Genomic DNA, 24990 nt, shown 5'->3' on the forward strand with positions numbered 1-24990 from the left:
AAATTTCTCCTTCTAATCCTAAAACCTGAAGTTAAAACGCTGCCATTTCTTCCTTGTCAACGGATGACATGAAATGGCTCATCAGCAAATCTTTGGGGAGTCGCCATTACCTGAAGTGCGCGTTTTTAAGGGCAAATGAATGCTGTAGGAATGTCTCTTGACAGGGTGCGCGGATGAACCGGGCTCTACAACCCCTCCTGCCAGGTACTCACCATCCTTTACCCAGCGGGCGCTACGCGTTAGTTTTAAAGGTCGGGAGCGATCGTCTCGGTGTCTGCGAGCCCGTGACCTTCGCTCCCTCCCTGCCCTGCCGCTGCCCTGGCTCCGGTGTCAAGGGCCGGTGCTGCCCTGGAGGCGGCTCTGCTCCCCCGAGCAGCGTCCGGGGCCTCGGGAACCCTTTGGGCTCCATCGCCCCGCGCTGGGGGCCGTGCGGGGCTGGCACCGGGGGCAGTGCGGGGTTGGCACCGGGAGTGAGGTGCAGACACCGGCGGGGTTGGCACCGGGGCCGGCCCCGGGCTCGGAGGAAGTGACGCCCCGCGCCCGCCCCGGCGCCGCGCCCGCCCCGCCCCAGGAAGCGACGCGCTGGCGGCCGCGCTGACGTTCGGCGGCGGCTGCGGAGCGATGGCGGCGCCGCTGGCGGCTCCGGGCGGTGCCGGTGCCGGGCCCGGGGCCGGGGCCGGGGCGGCGCGGGGCGGGCGCGGGCCGGCGCTGCGGGAGGGGGCGCGGGTGTCGGCGCTGTGCCTGGCCTGGTACGGGCTGAGCGCCGGCGGGAACGTGGTGAACAAGCTGCTGCTCGGCGGCTTCCCGAGGCCCGTCACCGTCTCGCTGTTCCACATCCTGGGGCTGTGCGGGCTCCTGCCGCCGCTGCTCCGCGCCTGGCGCGTCCCGCCCGCCGGCCCCGCGCAGCTGCCGCCCCGCGCCTACCCGCGCTACATCCTCCCGCTCGCCTTCGGAAAGTACTTCGCCTCCGTGTCCGCGCACGTCTCGCTCTGGAGGGTCCCCGTGTCCTACGCGCACACAGGTGAGGCTGCGGGGTGCCCGGGGGGATGTTCCGGCGCTGCCTGTGCCCGTAAGGAGGTGTCCGGGGGGATGTCCTGGGGGCCAGCTTGGGTTGGTGCCCAGTAGGGTGACCTGAAACCTGGTGTGTGCTCGTATGGACAGCTGGTGCAGTGTCCCAGTACTCACAGTGTGCTGTGGTACCCCTGAGATACCAGAGCAGTGTCCCCACCCCCAGTGTGGCACATACAGGTACCCAGAGCAGTGTCTCCATGCAGAGTGTGGCACATACAGGTGCCCAGAGCATTGTCCCCACCCCCAGTGTGGCACATACAGGTGCCCAGAGCAGTGTCCCCATCCCCAGTGTGGCACATACAGGTGCTCAGAGCAGTGTCCCCACCCCCAGTGTGGCACATACAGGTACCCAGAGCAGTGTCCCCATGCCCAGTGTGGCACATACAGGTGCTCAGAGCAGTGTCCCCATGCCCAGTGTGGCACATACAGGTGCCCAGAGCATTGTCCCCACCCCCAGTGTGGCACATACAGGTGCCCAGAGCAGTGTCCCCATGCCCAGTGTGGCACATACAGGTGCCCAATGCAGTGTCCCCATCCCCAGTGTGTGCACCAGTCTGTGCCCAGTCTGTGCCCTGTGGGTGCCCACCACGGTGTCCCAGAGCACCAGGATCCAGTTTGTACCAGTGATGTACCAGTTTGTACCAGTGTCCAGGACGGTGGCAGGGAGGAGGCCCCACCCGGGGCTGTGCTGGGCTGGGATCAGCCCCTGCTCCATCCCTCTGCTGTGGGGTTGCTGGAGCTGTCCCAGGCCTCCCTCCCACTGCTGCTCTTCCCTCCCCAGTGAAAGCCACGATGCCGATCTGGGTGGTTCTGCTGTCTCGGATCATCATGAAGGAAAAGCAGACGACGAAGGTGCGGACAGGTTTGCTGAGGTTTCTTTTCTTGGTGGTGCTTGAGGAGTGCTCTGCTGGCTGGGGACAGCAAAGCTCAGGCTTTGGGTGGATTTTTTGGCTGGAATTAGATTATACAGATTTTAAAAATCCCTTTTCCTTTTATACTGAGTGTAAAATATCTAAACAATGACCAGGGTGATGCTGGAGTTGTCAGTGTCTACTGCAGTAACTTAAATTTCCTTGAACTACAGTAGTAAAATGGTTAATCTCTAAATCAGCAGGATGTATAAACTCAGTTGAAAATTCTTAGATCCCTCTGTCCCTGCTGCAGGTGTACCTGTCTCTGATCCCCATCATCACTGGTGTCCTGCTGGCCACGGTCACAGAGCTGTCCTTCGACATGTGGGGACTCATCAGTGCACTTGCTGCTACTCTGTGCTTTTCACTTCAGAACATCTTCTCGAAGAAGGTACCAGCTCTGGTCTCTGGTGTGACCCTTCAGCAGGACAGGCTGTCATTTCCATGACATAAATGTATTGTTTTTAGTTTGCAGTCAGACAAGCCCTGAGGGGAGGTTGTTATTTTGTGTGTGTGTTCCCTGCAGCTCTTCCTACCTGCTGAAGCTGTTACACTCAATTTATCCTGAGCTCTTTCTTTACTCCTCAACACGGGTTTTTTTTTTTTCTGATGGCAGTTCAATAGTGCTTAAATTTAACAGTTCATTGAAAGCTTTTAATGCATCTTCTTATATCATATCATTCCTCTGTGGTGAACAAGTCACTGTCAACACTGGGTACTCCTTGAAACCACAGAAACAAAATTAAAGTGTGTGGTTTGGCTCTGTTTAGTTACAAAATGGTTTCTGTTTTGTAGAGCTTTTAATATTAACATCCTGTTGATACTAAGAGCCACAACTCAAAAAACCATTATTTTTCAAAGAGATATCAGCTTTTCTTTGGTCACCCTAATAGGAAATTAATACTGTAAGAGTATTTACTTCTTTTCCTAACTTACCTGTCCCTAAAGCAGTTTCTGTTTCCTGACTGCTGTTCAATAATGGCTCTTGTCAGGTGTTGAGAGATTCCCGAATTCATCACCTCCGGTTGCTGAACATCCTCGGGTGCCACGCTGTGTTCTTCATGATCCCAACGTGGGTTCTGGTGGATCTTTCTTCCTTCTTGGTAGAGAATGACTTGGTAAGTGCTGGATTTGGAGAACTGTTCACTATTATGAAAGAAAAGAAAAAAAAAAAAGAATGAAAACAAACTCCAGCACCCAGCCAGAACACACTGAAGTGTTTCAGGGTAGTTCTTGTCAGTGTGGAAGGAAGTGTTGTGAAACACCTGCAAATTGTTTCACAAAGTGTTTATTGTGAGAATTCCCATCAGGGTTAGGAGAGGCAGTTTATGGGACAGCAGAAATTTCAGGAGCTGGAGACAGGAACAAGCACTCCCAGGGTGTGTGGGGAATGTCCTCCTCTGGTTTCTCTGAGTTGGGAGTTGCATAAAGCAACTGCTTGGGGGCCTCTTTTAAGCTCAGTGCAGACATTCCTCCCTCCAGTGGCAGGTAAGGAGTGCCTCAGGCTGTGTTTGTGTTGTTACCTGAAACCCCAGATAATTTTTTCCTCCTGCTGTTTGCTTTACCACAGAGCACCATGTCTCATTGGTCCTGGACCTTGATGCTGCTTATAATCAGTGGATTCTGTAATTTTGCCCAGAATGTCATTGCCTTCAGCATCCTTAACCTGATCAGCCCCCTCAGCTACTCTGTGGCTAATGCCACCAAGAGGATCATGGTGATCACCGTGTCCCTGATCATGCTGCGCAACCCCGTCACCAGCACCAACGTCCTGGGCATGATGACAGCCATCCTGGGGGTCTTCTTGTACAACAAGGTAAGGCACTGCTTGGGCTTTTCATCCAGGAAACACAGCTGAAGCTGAAAACACAGCTTTGAATTGGTTTTTGTACAATTAAAAGAGATGCTTGAGCAGAAATTGGCAACACAGAGGGCACAAGGAGGAGGAGCAAGTGAAAGACTTGGGTCACATCAGCTGCTGGGCCTCTCACAAAATTAAATTTTGATCTTAAGCTTTTCTTGAAAAGGGAAGATAGGGAATTAACTCAAAATCTCTTGAGCAAAAGATCAGCTTGTTTGTTTAGCATGTGAGAGGAGTGAGGTTTTTATTAGAAGCCACTGATATGTTAAGACTCCAACAAAAAAAATGGTGTGACTGTAGAGCTGTCTGCTATTTTCTGGGTATGTCAATGTGTCTAGGTGATATCTTAGGTGATATCTAAGAAAATCTACCTTCACTGAAGGGTTTTCAGGCTTTGGCAGGGGCTGCCAGGGAGGTTTAGAGGTGTTCAAGGAAGGCCTGGACGTGGCACTCTGCGCTCTGGGCTGGGGACAAGGTGGGGATGGGGCACAGGTTGGACTTGATGATCTCAGATTATGTGCAAAACTTTCTTTCTTCCTTTCCCAGACAAAATACGATGCAAACCAAGAGGCAAAGAAGCAGCAGCTGCTGCCAGTCACCACGGGGGACCTGGTGAACTTGGAGCGGCACCGGAGCGCTCCCGACAAGGCCCCGAATGGACTGGCGGCCTTTGGGCAGCACGGGGACTTTCAGTACAGCCACGTCCTCACAGACCACTTCCAGTACAGCAGGCAGAACTATCCCACAGCCTACACCCTGAATCGTTTTGATATTTAGGATCCTGGCAGACAGGTACAGACTGTGATATCAGTGTCCCCTGCATTATCAGAGAACTGTTAGCACATCCATGAATGTCACGGAGCCATTGAGCTGTGCAGGTTTGGCAGCAGGGCAGGTGCTTGTGGAGGGGAGTGGTGCAGGACCTGCAGCTGCTGCTGGGCAGAGCTTTAAACCTGGAACAGCCACAGCTGACACTGGAACCAAACCCACAGAGCAGATTCTGGTGAGGTGCACGTGTCACTGCCCAGTGGAACATCTGTCACTGCTCCTTTCAGAGTCTGCCAGTTCCTTGTTCTCTTGGCAGCTGAAATCTGGCCAGTATCTTGTTTCCATGCTGGTAATGTCACCTTTCACTTGTTCTCTAATAACGGTTCAATGATACTTTTAATGAAGCTTTCAGAAAGAAGTGAAAGCAAGGGGTACTTGTGCTTATCAGGATTGGCTGCAGGCAGGTAAACTCGAGTTCATCTCCAGCATCTGTGGAACTTTTGTGGATATTCACAACTTTGTGCCTCTGCCTTCAGTCCTGGATGAAAACCAGAAGTGTTTCTGGAGGAGCAGGCAGTGGAAGGATTGATCTGTCCCTGCTTCAGGCACAGGAAAACACGGTTCTTCAATCACTGGTCAAGGCAGAGAACAGCCAAGTTCATTAAAATCATCATTGTTTTCTGAATCATGTAGTCCTGTAACTCCAGACATTGCTATCCCTTGGCCATGCAGGAAATCCTTCACAAATAAAAGTGTTTGGAATAATATGATTTTATTTTTTTACTTGCTTCACACCTGTTCTTTCAAAACTGTTTTGTTGCTTTAGAAATTGAAAGGTGAAAGGTGTTTTGTTCTCAGTTTTATGCATAAGTTATGCTCTCTTATATAAGTCAAATATTTTGAATGCATTGATTTGAACAATCATCATTAATTGTTTCCTAAATCTTTTTAGCCCCTAATTGTTTGGGTTTTTAAAATTTCTTAATTACTGCTGTTGGAGTAGCTGTGTGGATTTAGCCTGATTTTTCACTTCCTGCTGGAAGAAGTTAAATTTTGTATCCTGTGCTGTTCCTGCAACTCCCCCAGCTCGAATAGTAAATTAAAGAAAAATTGTTTGAAGCAGCAGTAAATAGATAATTTATGGTTAAGAACTGATTCAGTATGAATTCTAGACAAAGTGATTGTGTGTGTCAGGTGCTGCATTTGTGCATGGAAGGGATGAAACTTGGCTTTCATTCCTTTGAATGAAATTCCTCGGAATGAAGTGAAACCCAGCTTGGAACTTGGGTTTCACTGAATCAGATTTTTGTGTCATTGCTTTAGCAAAAGATTTTAGGGGCCTTCTTTCCTTCCCTCCTTCCCAGACTGTTGTACAGTGAGATTTTGACAGCATAAGTTTTATGCTTTTAACCAGAGAGGTACCAGACACCAGTGACAGAATTCAGAGTGTGGCACAGAACACTCCTCTTATTTATTGCTTTACAAATGACCATTTCCATGATGTGAGATGATGATTTGGCTCCTTTCTGGATAATAAAGAATTTATTTTTAAGTGCAAAATCAAGCTGATCTTATTCTTTTGGCTGCTGGGGTGGTAGTTTCATGAACAGCCTTCCACCAGAGAGTCCAAAAGAGGAAATGGTCCTTCTGAAACTTCAGAGATGGGTTAAAAATGCTGCTGCTGTGTGTGGGAGTTCAGTCTGTTTGGTCAGGCTGAGAACCTGGGCTTTTGGTAGAAAATCTAAATAAATCTGTCCCTAACCCAGGTGAACAAGGTTATAAGAAAATCTTTCCTTCAGATGGAATTTCTTTTGCCTGTTCCAGTATTAATGTATGTATAATTCTTTTTAAGAGGAAAGTGCCAAATGTTTATTTCTAGGTCTCACTTCCCAACATTTCAATGCTTTTACCTACAAGTAACAAGGATTTGGTGGACTCTGGATTTGGATTAGGTGCTGACTCTGCAAGTGACTGATGTGAGGATGAGAGATTCAGGCTGAGATTTTCAAGAGGGGCTGCAGTTCTCCAGCTGCTTTCAAAGGGAGCTGGCTGTGACCTGTTAAATTCCTGCAAACACTGAACTGTGGTCTCTATGCCTCAGTTTCCCTTTTGGAAAATGGAAATTATTCTCCACATCACAGGGGGTAAAATACCAGAAAAAAGTGGCAGTGGGGGATATCCAGGCATACTCTGAGTTCATCTGTCCATCTTCTGCTGTGCCACGTTCCTACAACCTCACCTGCTACAGAGTAAAAACCAGATCAGAGGCTTTATTAAATATGCTCAGATTTGTTTCCTTTTAAAGAACATACCCAAACCTTTTCTGGCAAGTGTTTTCAGAGTAAGCCTGCCTTTGGCAGGATTTAAGCTCAGCTTTTTCTGTAGTCTTGGCAGCAGGTGAGGGTTTCCTGTTCAGAACTGTCCAAATTCCAGTCTGAGCCCGTGGCTTCACTCCTGGCTCTGAAACAAAACTCCTGTGCTTGCAGGGACTGGCCCAAAATGAGGATATCCCATGAGGATAATGGGTCCATTTTAGAGTGAATCACTTCCCTGGAGAGTTGCTGCTGCTGCAGCCCAGCTCTGTGGGCAGCAGGGATGCCTGGCTGTGGTACCATGTGTAGTTCAAATGGTTGGGTTGGTTTGCTGGATCCCAAATCCCAGTCCTTAAGCAATATTGCCCACATTCAGGGAAAGGAACTTCCTGACATTGCTGTAAGAAACATTTCAGTCTTGGAGCTCTGCAAGATTTCTGTTTGGCCAAGGGAGATGTTTGTTTTAAGCTGGTTTGTAATGAGTGGTGTGTTTGACTGTGTACACAGGTCTGTAGAAAGTACAGAAACACTGGAATAAAGAGGGCAAAGTCCACACAATTGTGTACAATGACCCTGTTATTAAATCAAAGCCAAGGGGGCTGCTTGGGGTTTATTCCTTGCAGGAAGCTTTGGGAGTGTCACAGTGGCCACTGGTGAGGAGTTGGGTGGATGTTTTGCTGTGAGCAGGGTTAGAACACAGGCACTGGACTCCCCTGAGATATTTTGATTTCCACTATGTGTTTTTTACACATAAATGCATCACAACATTGAAAAATTCTTCCCCAAACAGCCCTGGGTAGTTGTGGAAATAAGAAAACCAATCTCTCCCCACTCCACGTGGGTGTTCTGTTGGTAGTTCCAAACAGTATTTGGTGCTCTTTGAAGAGTTTAAAAATATTCCCCCTGCAGGTTCAATTTTAGTACCCAGTGGTGCTAAGAGTATCTTTATCATCTGGTAAAATGCTTGTGGTTTTTAAATAACTGAATGCTAAATAAAATTGAGGCAAGACTTAGGCTTTGTAAGTACACAGTGATTTGTAAAAATAGTGTTGGTATTTTGGGGTCAACTCATGATGATTTCCAAAGCTCAGTTTTCCTTTCTCATCTGTGTTCAAACCCATTTTTTTCTGATGCAGCATTTTTGCAGCAGAAGGAACTTCTGCCATGTAGCTCTTTGTGAAACAGGTGCAATATAAATAAAGGGAAAAATTTGTTTTTCCAAGGCTTAAATTTCTGGGTTGTGCTGTGAGCTGTTAAAAATAATTCTGAAATCTTTTTGTGATGTTCCAAGGCAGTGAAACAAATTTGTTAACCCTGGAGTGACAGGTGATACACTCACAGTGTGAGGATAGCCAAGGGGCAACCAGGTTTTTTGTGTTGCTTTTTAAAATGTTAGACCTCTAGAAATTGATTGGAATAAAAAAACATGAACCAACCCCACACTTCTTCCTGTGTGGAATCCTGTTTGATTTCAGCAAACAAACTTTTTTGTGCTGTTTTCAAGTGTTGTTCTGTGAAGTCGTGGATGTCAGACACTGCTGGGATCCTTTTATGGAATAACCACACTGGTGACTTCAGCTCCTGGGACTCCCTCCTGCTTCACACCAGGAGTTCAGATGGGTTTTGGTGGACACTGCATGCACTCAATTCTTGTTTATAGCTCAGTTTATTAATGCCAGGGGACGGCAATGAGTCCCTGATGTCACTGTGCTGGGGACAGCAATGAATCCCTGATGTCACTGTGCTGGGGACACCAGTGAGTCCCCAGTGTCACTGTGCTGGGGACACTGATGAGTCCCCAGTGTCACTGTGCCTGTGTCCCTGCAGTGCCACCTTTACCCAGCAGGGAGCACCAGCGAGCCCTCAGAACTTTGCAGTTCCTCACCCTCACCACCAGGGGCAGCAGTGATTTACACCGAGCCAAAATCTCAGCCTAAATTGGTTGACAGGAAAAAAGACAGAATCCTCTATTTCCTCCTTATAGAACCTATTTACTTACATTTTCAATGCCTTTATGTTTAATCTATATACAAAAGTTATACTGGCATGTTCAAGAGCTGTATGTATCTGTATTCAGAACTCCTTACCTTCTAAAATTCTGTGTATAGTACAGTAGATGAAGAGGGTCATTTGGGAATAACTCTCAGTTATTATATAAATTAATATTATTTTTCAGTATGTGCAAGAATAAGAAGTTTTAAAGGGTGGAATTAAAACATAGGGACAGGAAGCCAGAGGTGGATGGAAGCAAGAAAGATGGGCCATAGAGAAGAGGAATTAAAATTTGTGCCTGAAGGGCTCCACCACTGTGACATCACCCAAACCTGTGAGCACAGCCCCAGGGACCTGTTCTTGGTCTCTCCTGCATCCTCCTTCCCCTCAGCATCCCCTCTCTGCACTTCCTGCCCCACCTGTGGCCCTCAGGTGTTTGTGGTGCTGTGACTTCTGACCCTGGGAGTATTTTATTGTTTGGCTTTTAGGTTTTTTATGCTGAAGATGCAAAACAATGAGCAGAGCAGGTTATCAGCATCAGAGGGAGGTGAACAAGGTGAGCACTGACCCTTAGACTGAACTAGTTCCTACTTTTCAGGCCTCCTTCCTTCTTCCTCTTCTATCCTTCCCCCTTTCTCCCAGCTCTCCTTCTTCCTCCTCCTTCTACTCCTGTAATGACAAAACTAAAAGGGAAATGTAGAAACTTGATGGCACAAAGGAAATAATTAAAGACAGGCAGAGTCTGCCAGGCCCCTCCTGTCACAGATCTATCAGAGCTCTTCAAATCTCACAGTGCTAAAAGCACATTGTCTCTTTAATGACTTTTAAACCTCCCATGAGGTTACCAAAGACTCCAGAAACAAGAAAATAGTAGCCATAAACCGATTTTATTATTTCTGAAAAATGGAATGTTTCACTTACAGAAACTCAAAAGTGATGTTTGACCAACACCATGTTCATTACAAACAAACAAAAACAACCCAAAACCAAAACGAACAAACCTCAAACCAAGTTGACAGTGTATTTGGCTACAGTGCAGCAGCATCACAACAGAAGGTGACCCTGGTTAATAAAACTCCCAAGCACTGTCGGGTGGCACTAAGAACACTCACTGCCGTGCTCAGGAGCCTCAGTAGCGGCGGCTGAAGCGCGGCTCGCTCAGCCGGTTTGTCCTGCTGGGGGCAGCAAAGGCCGCGGGCAGCGCCGAGCCCTGCAGAGCCGCGCCCGGGCCCCCGGCCGCGCCGAACCCGCCGCGCCTGCAACAACGCCACAGTTGGACACGCCCGCAGGCACACCCTGCAAGGGGCTGCTTTCATTTGTTTAACGGATCAAGCTATTATTAGAATGCTCTGACAGTTTCTTACCCTGATGTCCCTCCTCGAGTCATCCCGTGGCCTGGTCCTGACTGACCAGGCATGCTTCTATCACCACCTAATTCAGAAAGAGAAAAAAGAGGAGACAAAAAAAAAAAAAAAAAAAGAAGAAGAAAAATACAGGTTTTTGTGTTTCCCTAATAAAAGTGTCACCTTGTTCCCAGAATTTCATTTGCTTTCTGAGTAATTTAACTACCACTAGAAGGTTCAGCAGCAGTAATTGACAGAAAGAAAACCACAATCACACTGGTAAGCAGCAAGTGTACCTTGCCATCTCTCATGATCCCGTCCCATCACTCCTCCATCCACATTTCCCTGCCATGTACGATCTTGATGCCCCTCTAACTTTCGACCATGATCTCCCCAGTCACGTCCATCTCTTAAAAAAATAAAAGAACAACTTCTAGGTATGTCCCCTACCCACTGAGCAGCACAGGGTAAAGCCAAACACCATACCCCATGCCAAAGTGTGTTAAATGGTTAATCAAGCTGCAGCTGTAGCCACCCAATCACTGCAATCAGAACTGGTCAAAGAGAAACAATGAGACACTTGCTGAACAGCATCCTTCACACAACAAAACTTGTCTTTTTTGATCCAGAGACATCATGGATATTGCAATGGACTGAAATACTCGGGCATGGATCCCACTTCTCTGGCTGAGAATTATGCAGCTGGAATATGCCCAGCTTGATTAACTGATTTCAAGAGAAACCACTATGATTCCAGGTGAGTCCAAGTCCTCTACCCCCACCACTGCAGAGACTTCTCACTCAACTTCCTTTAAAATCTGACCACTGGCCACGAATGAGACTTGTGCAGGCCTTACTGGGACATCTGTAAATCTCATCTGTAGAAATGGAAGTTATTTACAGAACCACAGTCAGGAGCTGAGCTAACTGAGCAGCTCTTTACTCACTACAGAGCTTCACTCTCCCGAGGCACGCAGCAACTCCCTGCTCCTCCAGATGCTCAAAGATCTGGAGAGAGGATTCACACTTGTCAAGCTGCTTCTGCTGTCACTCTCCAAAGGTTCACTGAGGAGATGTGAGGAGCCCCCAGTGAGTTCCCTGATGTGCCAGGCACTAACCGGGTTTGTGGGGGGATCCCTCTGCCCTCACTCATCCTCCTGTCGGAGCCGTAGCCGCCCCAGTCGCGCGAGTGCCGCTCGGGGCCCCCGTGCCGCTCGTCTGGGTAGTGCTGCAAGGCAAACAGGACACAGCTGTGCCAAAAACCGACACAAGTTCTCTCCTAGGAGTGCCAAAACCTGGCTTTTTGGGTGTTACGAGCTGTCAGAAAAAACTGTAGCTGTCTCATTTTTTACAGGTTGCATTGTTGGGCATGGTTCACTCTAGGCATTTGTTTTGTTTATTGACATTGATTCCAGACTGTTCACTGGTGCGAAAGATCTTTTTTGTTTGGAAAGGTTTTTTAAGGCTTACATTCTTGGCTTCAGATTTTTAATTTTTACATAAAATATCTGCCTACTTCCTACATCTCTTCAGAAGTGAAAGGTTTTGAATCCCATTGTGGCATTGATTTGCACATATGTCCTTTTACAGTCTTGTTTCATTATGGCACCTGTTGTTTTAATTAAATAAATGTGAAAGAAGGCATCCCCTGCCAGAGAAGTACAGCAGCTCTCTCTTAACACCTAATATGGTCAAACAAAAAGCTTTTACTGCCACATACCAGCCTGAAAAGATGCTCCCAGCACTGAGAGGTTCCCCTTGCCTGGATCTGAGGCTACCACCCCAGCAAGCAGGTAACCTAATGCTGACTTTATGTTCATTAGCACACAAAATTAGTTCTGCTTAAACATCTCAGCTGAAATGATTGTGTTTGTGCTGTGTGCACACTGTGTCCTTTCTGCTTTTGGGTCAGCTTGTTTTGGTTTTTAACTAAAGCAGTAACTTGGTTGTAACGCACCTGCCCGTCTCGCTCTGGAATTCCCCTGCTACAGTCTCTCCTGGAAGAAAAAATAAAAGTTTCAGTTGAATCAACACAGTAATTGTCATCCCAGTGTCTGCATGAAATAACACATGGAAAGTTAATCTCCATTAGGCTGTAAATCTGGATGCTGATGTTTAGTGACAAGATAACTCAAAAGAGTTCCTGTCTCATTGTGTGAAAAGAGATCAGAGTAACACCTATCACTTTAACAGGAGTAAAAAAGGCACCACTGAGGATGGCCAGGTACTCAGTGATACCAAGGGAGAATACTGAGTGAACCTACCAGTGTCAGAAATGAGTTACAAGCAAAAACATATTACAAGCAAAAACATACAGTACAGTTTTCACCAGAGATCCTTTGAGAGCAGCCAGAAGTCTTAAAGACACCAAGAAGAAAATATTTTTCTAAACTGTGGCACTAAAGACCTGCATTAGCCAGGCTGCAAGGATGAAAATAGGGAAGGTTCTAAAGCAAAAGGAAATGGCTAAATCTTAGGGGTTCACAAAGCAGGCTTCCATACATCTTGATAGAAGCTGTTCTATCTCCATCAGCATCATGGCAAACCACATAACTTGGCTTATAATCTTTATGTAGCCTCTTTCTGGTACATCCCTAACCCATGGAAACAAAGGTTGCAAGCAGGTGTGAAATCAGACATGAGAAAGGCACAAGAGTGATTTCTCTTACTCTGCTGACACCACTCAAGCCACACAAAGACCCCAAATCTCCCTGAGGGCACAGGAAGAAGAGCAGCAGTGGCTGGCCCACCTGTCCAAGCAGTGATCCTGGTAGCGGCCGCGCTCCCTGTGGTCGAAGTCGTGGAAGCGATCCTGGCGCCCGAAGTCCGAGTGGTAGCGCTCGTCCAGCGCCAGCCGCTTCGCCTCGGGCCAGTAGGGATCATCCCGCCTGCGCAGGGCTCACGTCAGCTGCCATCCCAGAACCACCTTCCCCTCCTGCCCTCCCAAACCTCCCTCAAACCAATAATTAAAAATCTATGTGTGTTGAGCAGGAGTTGCATTTTGGTTTCAGAGAATTTGGTATACCAAAACCAGCTTAATTTCAGCATGTGCTGATGTGAGAAGAGAATGAGTATCTTTCCCACCACCACCGAGAGTTGAGACACACAGCTACTCTTGGTCATCCCTCTTTGGGAAATAGAAGTAGATCAGAACAGTGCTTACAAATGTACAAGCACAGCATTTGCTCTTCTTCAAACTGCCATTAGTGTTAAAACCAGCACGTGAAGAGTTTTTCAGCCATGAGTTCCCAGGACTGCCTGACCCAGCGTGCTCCCCATTTCCACAGGCTCCCAAAGGGGATGTGCTGAGGGCTTTGGAGCCCCACCTGCTGCTCACCTGCTGTCAGGATCATAAGGCCTCCTCATGGCAGATCTCCGCTCCTGCTCGTAGCGCAGCTGCTCCTGCTGGCGCCGCAGCTCCTCCCTCTCCCTCTGGATTCTCTCCTGTTCCCGTCTCCTCTCCTGCTCTATGTGCATCCTCTCCCTCTCCAGCCTCTCCCTCTCCAAGCGCTCTCTGTCCAGGCGCTGCCGTTGGAACTCCAGCCGCTCCCGCTCCCTCTGCAGCCTCTGTCTCTCATCCCGCTCGTGGATGGCTGCAAGGCGCTGCTCCCGGTCCCGCCTCTCTCTCTCGCTAATTTCAAAAAGACACTTGGTTTTTAACTGAGACTCCAAAACTTACTATTTCTGTTTTGAGTGGGGTTTTTTGTTTGGCTTTGCCTTTCTATAAAAAAGTTTCTATGTTCTTTCCCTTCTTCTCAATTAACAGCTTAGGTGTAAACAAAAAGCTCTATATAAATGACAGAGCAAAAGATAAGAATTCTGCGTAAGTAACACAGTATCTACTCTTAAGTCAGGTCTGAAAAAGCTTTCAGAGAACACAGCACATCCTAAGACAAAAATCTGGCATACAAAAAGTATTTACAAATTTCTGGGGAAAAAAATCAAGAAAATTAAAATCCAGTCAAGTGGAACACAAAGCCTGAAGTCCCACGAGAACACTGATTTCAGCAGTAAAAGCCTCCATCACTTGGCATTGTGTCTATTCAAGCAGTAATCAGTATGAAATCAATCTGAGATATCACAGTTGGAGGCTCAGCACAGCACTGCTTTGCAGCCTGTTCAAAACACAGAAGAGGTAAGGGAGTAAAAACAGCCATTTAAAGTTCTGAGGGAACTGGACTCACCGGCGCCTCTCCGTTTCCCTGATTTCTCTCTCCCTCTGCCTCTGCCGCTCCCGTTCCCGCTGCTCCTTGATTTTATCGAATGATAAAATGTCCTGCTTCTCTTTGCTCTCTGATTTGCGGTCCTGGCTCTTTGTGCTCTGAGAAGAATCAGAACAATGCATGAGCTGAACACAGTGCATTTCAAGCTAAAACTCCTAGGCAAATACCTACACTATGTCAACAGGCTACCACACCTTCCCCAGAGGAAAACAACAGTGGAATTCCAGGGAAAAGTACCCCACATTTGACCAGAACTTCTAAGCATTACAAATAAATACTAGGGGAACACAACCTCACTTACACTGATTTCAAACAACACACACCAGTAACATTCCAAGCTCAGGGAAACATATCACCCTAACACCATTTTCATATTGCAACTCGACTTTTTCCACTAGGTCAGCAGTGGAAAATTATAAAAAAGGTGAAACAGAAGCATTTCCCCTCTGCCACATCATTAACACCCTGATGCTTTCCAGAAACTGATAAAAGGATAATTATACCAATACCTTCATCTCTGAGCACATAAATCTTTTTGACACCTGTTTTTACACAAAAGCTTCTCTGGAAGTTGGCCTTACCCTCTCTTTTGATGCAGAGGTTTTCACACTAATAACTGGCTCTCCTTTGGATTTATCCATTACCACTGTCCTTTCGGTTCCTCGACTTGCTAGAAAACAAAACAGAGCCAAAAATAAATGGTACAAAAGGCACTCAACAGTTCTTGCAAGATTCAAAACTGTGAAGATACTAAATAGGAAAAAGCTATTTTAATGAGGTTTTTAATAACATATGGAACTTATTTATTATTTAAATAGCTTGCCAAGATTTGGCCAACTTGAGGATGAGGGCAGTAAATTTATCACAAAATTACAGCAGTACTTTCTGGCAGGGATGACAGCTGTAAGAACACAAATTTAATTCTCCTGTCCACAAAATACATCCTTTGCCACAGTTAAAAAAAAAAAAGCCTAGAAAAAGGACACAGAACCACACACAGTGTTAGGTCTAAACCCAGTGACAGTCCCATAAAAAATATGGAAACTCTTCTGTTAAGTTATTAGAAACTGAAGTCAAAATTTTCAAGGTGTTTTCTGATGTTTGTGTGAGTTTTACTAAGTAAGCTTCTTTTTACTGAATTATCAATCCCATCTAATAATATACAAGCATCCTTGAATACATTTCTGAAAGACAGCCAGCATCACCTGATTTGCTTGCCCTGGATCTATCAGAAGATCCAGTCTTTTGTTCATCCTTTTCTTTCCCTTCTTTTTCATCTTTTTCTGATTTCTTGGCATCATCTTTTTTGTCGATCTTCTCCTCCTTCTTAACACCAACAGACCTACAAAAGCAAGAAAGCAAAATGCCTCTTTGAAAAGTAACAAACAACTTGAAAAACCAATGTTGGAAGTATTACCCACTAACCACAGTCTACCAGAAAGACTAAATCCTAGAAATATTTGTCAGTTAGAAAAGTCCGAGACAAAGTCAGATAAGAGCATAAACAACTGGTAAAATAATGGTTTATCTACTAATAATTTGATTTAGTATCTCCTGATATAGCTATCGAGTTTTTATACTAACACTAAAGAGCTTTGTATTTCTGAACAGAGATCCAGTTAAGATGCTTTTACCACTGTAAAACATCAGCTTTCCAAGCATTATTCCTATTTCAACTACAAGATGAAATATTAAATCAAGATTTATTCCCATTACTGTTCAATTTGATCAACTGGCCGTATTTGAAATGAGTGGTCTTTCAGTATAAAAAAACAGAAAACAACACTTTACTTCTCAGATTTGGATTCTGCAGAATGGTGCCTGTCTTTTTCCTTCCTTGTTTCACCTTCCTTTTTGTCCGAAGGCTTTTTTCCTGCTGGTTCATTTTTGGCCTAGAAATTCAGCCAGAAATAATTACACAGTCAGAGACAGAGATTAAAATGGCATGCTTTTCTTTTCATCACACTTCCATGAAATAGCTGTCCCTTACCTTTTCCACAGAAATCATTTTACCATGCAGCTCTGTTCTGTGGAGGTGATTAATACACTTGGTGGCCTCCTCAGATGTTGACATTGTCACAAAGCCATAGCAGCGAGCACCGGGACTGCGAGCGTTTGTCACCACTTTTGCACCAACCACCTTTGGGAAAAAACAAAATAGTCCATGTTTGCAGGGCTGTCACTAAATAAATTCTAACTTAATCACTGTTTCTTAGAATAGTTTGGATGAGAAAGGACTTTTAAAAGCCATTTTGTTCAATCAATTCTCTGTCACAGGCAGGGACATCTTCAATAATGCAATTCAGAAAATTCATCTTCAAATTGATGAGTAGGTCAGGAGCTTAAGGCAAATATATATAGAGAAGGGAAAGTGGGATTGGAAAAATCTAAATATAATTGAACAAACAAAATGACTACCACTTTCTCTTTCTCTAGAGGACATCTGAACCCACAGATGACAATCTCTGATAGGCAGCGGCACTTAGTGACATAAACTTTTATTATTACATTCAGAAAAGTATTTGCAGAAGGGGAGATCACAGAGAGAGATCCCTTTCACAACTTCTGCTCTTGTACCCAAGCAGGCACTGTAAAACAAGAGGAAGCCTGCCCTCAAAGACTGGATTCCTCCAGAAATACCCCTTGAAATGGAACAGTTCAAAACAGCATTGCTGGATACTTAAGACACAATTACACTACTACATGATAAACTTAAGAATTCAGCCTGCCCAGTTACTCATTAGAGAAAATAAGAGCTACATTTAAGGTCAGCCTTTTCAACTGACAGAATGGTTTGTTAATTTACATACCCACTACGTACCTTTCCATACTTGCTGAAAAGATTTTTCAAGTCTGTAGCTCTGGTAGAGGAGGAAAGTCCACTAACCCACAAATTTCTGCCAGAACTACTCCCCACACGGCCTGGGGTACAAAAAATAAAAAGCCAAACATAAAAGACCACATAAAACACAAATGCAGAAGTGCAAAATTAAGAGTTCTAAACCCCCCCACATTTTTCCTTCATAAAACTCTTCCGCTGCAATGTTAATTCTACATCTTCCATTCATTCTTAAAATCAATTTGCTGGCTACAAACTGCAGCCTGCAAAAATGAACTTCTGAAATCCTTTGTTCATGTGCATTTAAACACACTTATTAAGTTTGTAGCTACAGATTTTCGTCCTGTACTTGAACCACTTTTAGGAGACCTACAAAGTATCAAATGTTAACTCACATAAAATAATTATTTAAAACACACCATAACTGTTTGTTAATAATGTTACAGAAGTTACAAGGAACTGATAGTAAAGATTCATTTTGAAGGGATGTGGTATAACTGCATTGAGGAGTAACTGAATTAACAGTCCTCTTTTCTACTCCAGGTCCTTTGTACATAAAAAAACCCCAAAAAAGCCCAAACATAAACCTACCTTTCTCATCTTTTGCGACTGCCTTTGTATCTTTGTCTTCAACAAGGCTAAAGATAAAACATCACATTATTCAAGAGATCATATGCAAAAAGAACATTAATTCTAGACAGTACAACTAAAATTGGATACCTACCAGTAAATTAGTTCCAATATAAACACTATTATTGGCAAATTTCGAGAAGAGTGACAGGAAATAGGGATTTGTACCCCTAAACGGACAATTCTGTTTTGCAGATGACAGAAATAAGAGTAATTTGGGGAAAACAACCTTTGAAGGTTGAGGAAGGAAAAGAAATCAAACCCATTGTTTTTAAAAACAAAAGAAAAAAAATCTACACATGGAGAAATAAAAGAGACCTTTAGGAATAGGCTACAATTTCATCAGTCTCGGAGGCCAATTGAAGGAAACAGCTTATTCGCATCACTTAAGGACCAATGATAAAAGATAGCATCTGGTCTAGAACGGAGAAAAAACAAACCTCTTTTTCTGATCACCGCCCTCACTGGCTGAGGACTCTTTAGTGGCAGGGGAAGATTCCTCAGAATTAGCTTTGTCTTCTGCTCTCTTGCCATCTTCTTTGCTATCTCTGGCTTCGGCACCTGCGCCTTTCTCCGCTGTCTCCCCACTAGAGGCTTCCAGGCCTTGGGAGCGTTTGCTACTCTGATCGCTTAGGGTCTCTACCACTACACCTTCAGAGTCCGGGGCCTCTTCCTCGGGGCTCTGTTCACTTGTCTCCCCTTTTGCTACCACTAAACGCTTTGCTTCCTTCCTTGCCAAAGCTTGGGCCGATTTGCTGTCCAAAGCTAAAGCATCTTCCTCCAGCTGAGCGGCAGCGAGAGCGTCCTCTTCCTCAGCCAGCCTCTTGCCTGGCCCCGCGTTACTGGCTTCCTGCGCACGCGGCCGCTCCGCTTCCGCGGGTTCTTCGTTAAGTAGCTCAGATTTACAAGTTTCCCCCAAAATGTCGAGTATTTTCTCATTTTCTACGGATTTAACAGGAATAGAATGGCACAAGATTTAATCACCAGGGAAATACAGCAATCACAAATGTGGAACTGGCATGGCTGCCACACTAACACCAAGAGAACTGCTAAGCTACACAGAGATTGGAAAACCCTAGTGTACACAGTGTTACACCTACCACGCTACCTGCTCTCTCACACCCTGCCAAATCAGCCCTAGCACCTCAACAGGCAAGAAAAATGCCCCCACAGATTTTACAAAAAACTTCGGGCTCAGCCTTCATATTCTTCAGCAAATCATTTGTTCAGCTCTGTTTCTTCTCTAGTTAGCTTCCAGAGTCCGAGATGCTTAACTGAACGTATCAAGGCATTGAGAGTTCAATTTTCCAAATTTCTGTGAAGTTCTTTTAGCAGAGACAGTCCAACATGAGAACTGGGCATCTTCTGATAGTTCTGAGTGTCCATGCAGTCCAGAAAGCGAGTGGGATCTGTAGCAAATTCCTGCAATGGCAGCGTGCTCCTTCTTCTGAAGTCCAGTCACTCTTTAATTCCTGTTCTGCACCACAGCTTTGCACTGCCTACACTCCTGTATTTATATTTACTCACAGAACCACTGTACAGTGTGATATCACAAGATCTGTTTTCAGAACCTTGACATCTTTAAGGCTCATTCCATAACTCCACTCTGCAGTAACAGTTCTAAGGAACCATTTCATGGCATTAAACACGTTTTCCAAGCGTGGTTATTCACAGATCTGGTGATATGACTGGGTTTCCAATCTCTATGACCCTGTATGACCTGGATTTTCCACCATAATAACGTATACTACAGTAATGCATTAAAAGAAAGAACCAAAAAAACCAAACAGGGACGCAAAAAGCCTAAATGAAGAATGAAACTGTTTAAATGCCCAGGATTTTTTTTTCATTAAAAAAAAATCAAAGTAACCAAACAAAAACAAACAGTACCTGGCTCCAAAGGTAACTCTTCAAGTTCCTGTAGTGAAAAAGATTTTAGAAAGGAGAAATATCATTATTTCATAAGCAAGATGTCATTCAGAATAGCATCTCTTAAACACCCATTAGAGGAGAGTATTTAGTGAAAGCATTACTATAATTTAGCCTATTTCAGCTTTGAAAACATTGAACTTCAAACAAATTTCAAATTTCAAAATAAGAAGGTTTAAGACGAGTTTTTAACATACTCAAGTTTTATGAAGTCTGTGAGAACTTTAACACCTCTCAAATTCAGCCACCTGTTAAACATACGGAAATAGTCACAGAGATAAATAAATCAATAAATGGAAGTAGAACAGAGGAAAGCTTATCTTCAAGTTACTCTTCTCTACGTTGTGTTTTTTGAAATCTCCTTTCTGAAAACAGCATCAACAGAAACACCAGCTTCACCTGGAGCTGGTGCTCTTAACCTACCAGGTGTGGTCTGGAAACAAGGCCAGCATTTCAGGAACAGACAGCTCCAGCTTCCTTCTCACCATGGGAGATGTACATTTTTAATGGAAGTTAAACACACGGTAAGGCACTGAGCTGGTATTTACATCAGATAAAAGGAATCCAATTTACTACCAAACTCAGTATGACACAAACATCAAAATAAAAAAAATTAAAAAAAAATATATATATATGTGCAGATACACACATAAACACATATATATAAAAAAATATATATATGTATATATGACCTGATAGACAAATAATTTTTTGTCTTTATGAGTAAATTAAAAGACATTAGCTCATTTTCTTTGCAGGGTAGGAACGCACCCACTGTACACACAGTTTTAACATACAGTATTATATGGTGTATTTTATGCTTTTTTTTTGTTTGAGAAGAAAAACTGGCTACCATTTACCTTTATTACGGTTAAATCTGATGAAGAAGCATCTAAACTGTTCCCAACATCTTCAAACTCTACCTTTAAAAAATAAATGGGAGACATCTTGTTATCTATAAAGGAATACTGTGAGTGAAACCTGAGTGAGAAACTGAGGATTTGTATTTGCACTGACAGCTGTTATCCTGCAAACACATCCAGCATCCAAAGCAACCAACAATGGTAACAACTGAGTGAGAACCCCAGGACTCTTCCTGACCCCCACTGACTGAATAAGCTCTCTCATTATCTCTGAACTATGATGGTCAGCTCACAAAAATCTTTTAATTATGGCAATTCCAGTGAAATTTCTCTGATTTGTATCCCTGCCATTTACAACAACAACACAGAGCCAAAAAACCTATAGGACTTGACAATGTCTTTCTTCACTGATAAAAGCAGATGATGGGACCTGACCTGGCCTCAAGACATTTATTCACTCAAAAAAAACCCCTTTTTCTGAGTGTTTCCATTTCATTTATGTAGCACAGGGATATGCCTGGGGACAGAGGGCCAAGCTTATTTCTGCAACTTTAGAACGTCATAGCCAATGTGGACACACAGCAAAGAGCAATATTAACCCGCTAGATGGGACAGAAGTATCTTTGTTCAAACGCTTTGTCGTACATGCCAGAAGATAAAACACTGATTTTGAGGGAAGGGATTATTCTCTAGCCCAGTGTCAACAGCCAGATGAACACAGAAGGCCAACATAAAAAAACTTTCAGCAACTGAGTAACTGCAAGACTCAATCTTAGGAGAAAAATAACCTTGAATATAATTCCCTGAATGGTGCTGCCCAGTTGAGAACAAAGTAAGTTACACTATTCCTATGCCTCAGATGTTCCCTAAAATAAAGATGTAGGAATAATACGTATATTATAACTAATAAGGTGAGGCGGAGTTCAAAGCATGATTACAAAAAAACTGTTCTGTAAATTGCTATTAATTAATACAATCACATGCATATAAACATTTAAGTATTTTAAAAATTAAGACTTGTATTTCCATAAATATGTAGACCATAAGAACCAATACAGTACCAAATTTTCCCCAAGTATTCTTCAGCCACCATTTTGCTATTTAATTCAGAAATAAATAAATAAATTTTAAAAAGAAAACCCTGATTACATAGTCATAAGAGATGCATACCATCACTATTGGTATTTCTCTTGATTCTTCTTTAATTTCTGAAAATTGTGGGGATGCCTCCAAGTTACCTACAGCATACTCTGTAGGCTGATCTGGAAGTTCTTTCACTTCTGCATCAGCATTTTCTTTACTATCAGACAGCGAGTCAAGAATATTATGAGCACTGTAATCATCTCCACAATCTACTGCATTGCCATTATCTATTTCAGCTTCATCTAACACACTAATATCCATCATGTCAATATCCTGCAAGTTATCCAAACTTGCTTCAATATCGTCCTGTGGAAAGAAAAAAAGCACATGTCACAGTCAGGGTGACTTGAGAGCCACCTGCCCTCAGTGCCCTCCAAAGGCAGCCCCTGTACCTGGCCATCTCCAGAATCCTCCTCCAGGCCGTTGTCTTCCACTCCCTCCTCGTCTGGCCTACGTCCTAACAACATCACCATCATTAGAATGAAAGCAGGAATCACAGCTGTACCCTTCAAGCTTTACTTTCTCACCAGAGTTGCTATTCCCTTCAGTTTTTTCCCTGTCCCCCACAACTGTTTGTTACTACCCCAGTAAGTGACAAACAAGCCACAGTCCAACACCTGGCAGGAGCTCAAGCTCTGTGACCTCCCCAGAACATTTGGCTCAGCTCAGATTGCAGCAATTTATTACCTCAAGCTTTCATTTCTTTACAGACATTTACTAGCAGAGAAAAAAAAACAACCAACCAAAACACAAAATAATGAAAATACCCCACTCTACCTTTGAGTTTTGCTGCAGTGCTCTGTCCACCAGCTGGATGTGAAAATCCCAACTGGCATTACTGAAAACTACACCAGCTCCACCACCAAAGAGCAATTCCTCCAACTCAGAGCTGAGCAGCTGTTTGATCTTTTATGTATTTTATTTTCCTCAAAAACTACAAGCACATTACAACTGAAAATTGAGAGGGGTTTTAGAGTCAAGAGGAACATTTCAACTATTTCCATCCCAACACTGAAAGTTCTGTAAAAGACATCAGGTGATATGAAAATGAATAGGACTAAAAAGATCTCTTTCACCCAGAGTTGTGACATTTGCCCTCTATCTGGTCAAGATTTTACATTTCAGCCTGCAAGCAATCGTACCATCGCTCCAAATTAGATGTGATGGCAAAAAAAAAAATCAAACAAATTAGGTGGCAAAACAGTTGAGTTTCATCTCACAAATTTACATTTTCTGCAAACCAAATCTAGTAATGAAAATACCCTATCTAGTTATTTTGCTCAGCTCCAATGCAAAGTTTGAAACACTATTTGCTTACAAAATGAGATCAAATTGTGCTAATTAACTAATTTTACAAAAACAGTAAGTTATTTTCTTAAAATAAGGATTATGTAAGACTGTCTCACCACTACAAAAACCAAGCATAAGGCTTTGAAAACCTATCTGACTTGAAAAATTGATTAAAAACTTGTCTTCTAGGAAGAAAATTGCAACTGCTATTAGCTATGATGCTACAGACCTTATTTTGCACTTGCTAGAAATTCTGCATTTCTACATAAAAACGCATTAAACACACTGACAGGGCTTCAGTGTTACTTGGCAATTCTTAATAAAAATTTCAGGGAGCTCTGAGAACAAACCAACAGTCCCTTCAACATTTCCTGCCTTGTTAAATCACATGAAATTCTCTGAATAAACAACTGCTAAGTTTAATATTATATCAGCCATCCCTAGAAACCTGAACACAAAATTGGGGAAGAGTACCACTAAGAAAAAAAAAAAAAGATAATGAAGGTTACATTTACTGAAAACTCAAGGATGATAAGGTGGAAAGTCTCTCTAACTGCCCTGTACCTTTGCTGCTTCTTTTTGGAGTTTTCTTCATTATATTTTCTGAAACCACTGGAATTTCATCAGGATTCCCTCCTTCCTCTTCAATAGCCTAATAGGGGCAAAATAAAAGAAAAAAAACCCAAAATATAAAAACAGACATAAAAATTTTTATTTGTACATTTTTGTTGAGTGTAAGAGCTGGACACCAGAGGCTGAAAAATTCCAAACCATGAATCAGCAACTTGAATACACGAATGAAAAGCCACCAGACCAACACAACAAGCACACAGAATGCAGTAATGTGTTGGTGTAAGGTTTTGGGAAAGCAGTCAGCAAAAAAAGCCAATCCTACAGCATTTGTGACAGTGCACAAACACACGGGTTGTTATGACAGAGTAAAACCTCGGCTGTGGGACACAGCAAGCAGCAGCCCAGAGAAGGGGTTCCACATGCTATTAACACACGAAACGTAGTGGTGAGGACACAGCGAACCAGCGAGACTGCCAGAAAAATATCAGCACGCAGCAAAAAGCCTGACAGACAGCGTACAGAACTGTAAATCCAGGAGCTCAGGGAACAGCAGACGACTGTGGTGCATGAAGCTAGAAATACTCGGGCCGAGTGCCACGGCAGACACCGAGTGCTGGAATCGGAGCGGGACTCGCTGACGCCCCGTGACAGCGGCGGTCGTAGGGCGAGCCTGGCACAGCGCAGTACAGGCCCGGCCGCGCCGGGCACCGAGCGCCCGCGCCGATCCCGCCGGGCACCGAGCGCCCGCGCCGATCCCGCCGGGCACCGAGCGCCCGCGCCGATCCCGCCGGGCACCGAGCGCCCGCGCCGATCCCGCCGGGCACCGAGCGCCCGCGCCGATCCCGCCGGGCACCGAACGCTCGCGCCGATCCCGCCGGGCCCGGCGCAGCCCCGGCGCTCTTTGGCGCCATTTTCCTCAGAAGGACCCGTCGGGCCGGGGTCGCAGCCGCTGCACCCACCCCTGAGGCAGCCGCAGCGTCCGCCCGTTCTCACCTTCCTCAGCCGCTCCATGAGGACGCTCTTGTTGCCGCCGCTGTCCAAGTTGCGGTGCCTGAGCTCAGCCCGCAGGTCTATCACGCGCAGCTCGCTCAGCGGCCGCCGTCGGCTTTCAGACTCCGAACCGGGGACTCCAGGCCCAGCCAGGGAAGCAGACTCCCCCAGCCCGGCCACCGAGTGACTCTCCGCCATCAGCCGTGGCTTGGACGGGCGCGCGCGGGGAGAGGAGGGGTAAAACCAAGGCGA

At 44.7% G+C, this 24990-nt stretch overlaps 2 protein-coding genes across 4 annotated transcripts; one reads left to right on the forward strand and one right to left on the reverse strand.

The window, feature by feature from the left end:
• The first annotated feature begins 583 nt into the window (after positions 1-583).
• On the forward strand, positions 584-5378 carry SLC35E1 (solute carrier family 35 member E1). The gene is made up of 6 exons (XM_056512623.1): positions 584-1021; positions 1853-1923; positions 2236-2373; positions 2975-3100; positions 3553-3798; positions 4390-5378. The coding sequence occupies exons 1-6, from the start codon at positions 622-624 to the stop codon at positions 4618-4620; spliced, it is 1212 nt and encodes a 403-aa protein (XP_056368598.1). The 5' UTR covers positions 584-621; the 3' UTR covers positions 4621-5378.
• Positions 5379-9783: 4405 nt separating this feature from the next.
• On the reverse strand, positions 9784-24952 carry LOC130264435 (scaffold attachment factor B1-like). 3 transcript variants are annotated; one of them, XM_056512611.1, is made up of 21 exons: positions 24742-24952; positions 23740-23827; positions 22278-22342; positions 21913-22191; positions 20740-20802; positions 19841-19868; positions 18391-18892; positions 17912-17958; positions 17303-17403; positions 16472-16621; positions 16273-16373; positions 15687-15823; positions 15063-15151; positions 14443-14579; positions 13596-13889; positions 13009-13146; positions 12216-12255; positions 11377-11486; positions 10555-10667; positions 10280-10346; positions 9784-10171 (listed from the first exon to the last, which is right to left on the reverse strand). In XM_056512611.1, the coding sequence occupies exons 1-21, from the start codon at positions 24934-24936 to the stop codon at positions 10045-10047; spliced, it is 2871 nt and encodes a 956-aa protein (XP_056368586.1). In that variant the 5' UTR covers positions 24937-24952; the 3' UTR covers positions 9784-10044. The 3 variants fall into 3 exon arrangements, 2 of the variants coding, with proteins under 2 accessions (XP_056368586.1, XP_056368587.1); XR_008842467.1 differs by lacking the exon at positions 10555-10667 and having other exon boundaries at positions 10150-10171; XM_056512612.1 differs by lacking the exons at positions 9784-10171; positions 10555-10667 and having other exon boundaries at positions 10254-10346.
• Between the last annotated feature and the right edge of the window lie 38 nt (positions 24953-24990).

This window comes from Oenanthe melanoleuca, chromosome 28, assembly GCF_029582105.1.
Source record: "Oenanthe melanoleuca isolate GR-GAL-2019-014 chromosome 28, OMel1.0, whole genome shotgun sequence".
Classification (NCBI taxonomy): Eukaryota; Metazoa; Chordata; class Aves; order Passeriformes; family Muscicapidae; genus Oenanthe; species Oenanthe melanoleuca.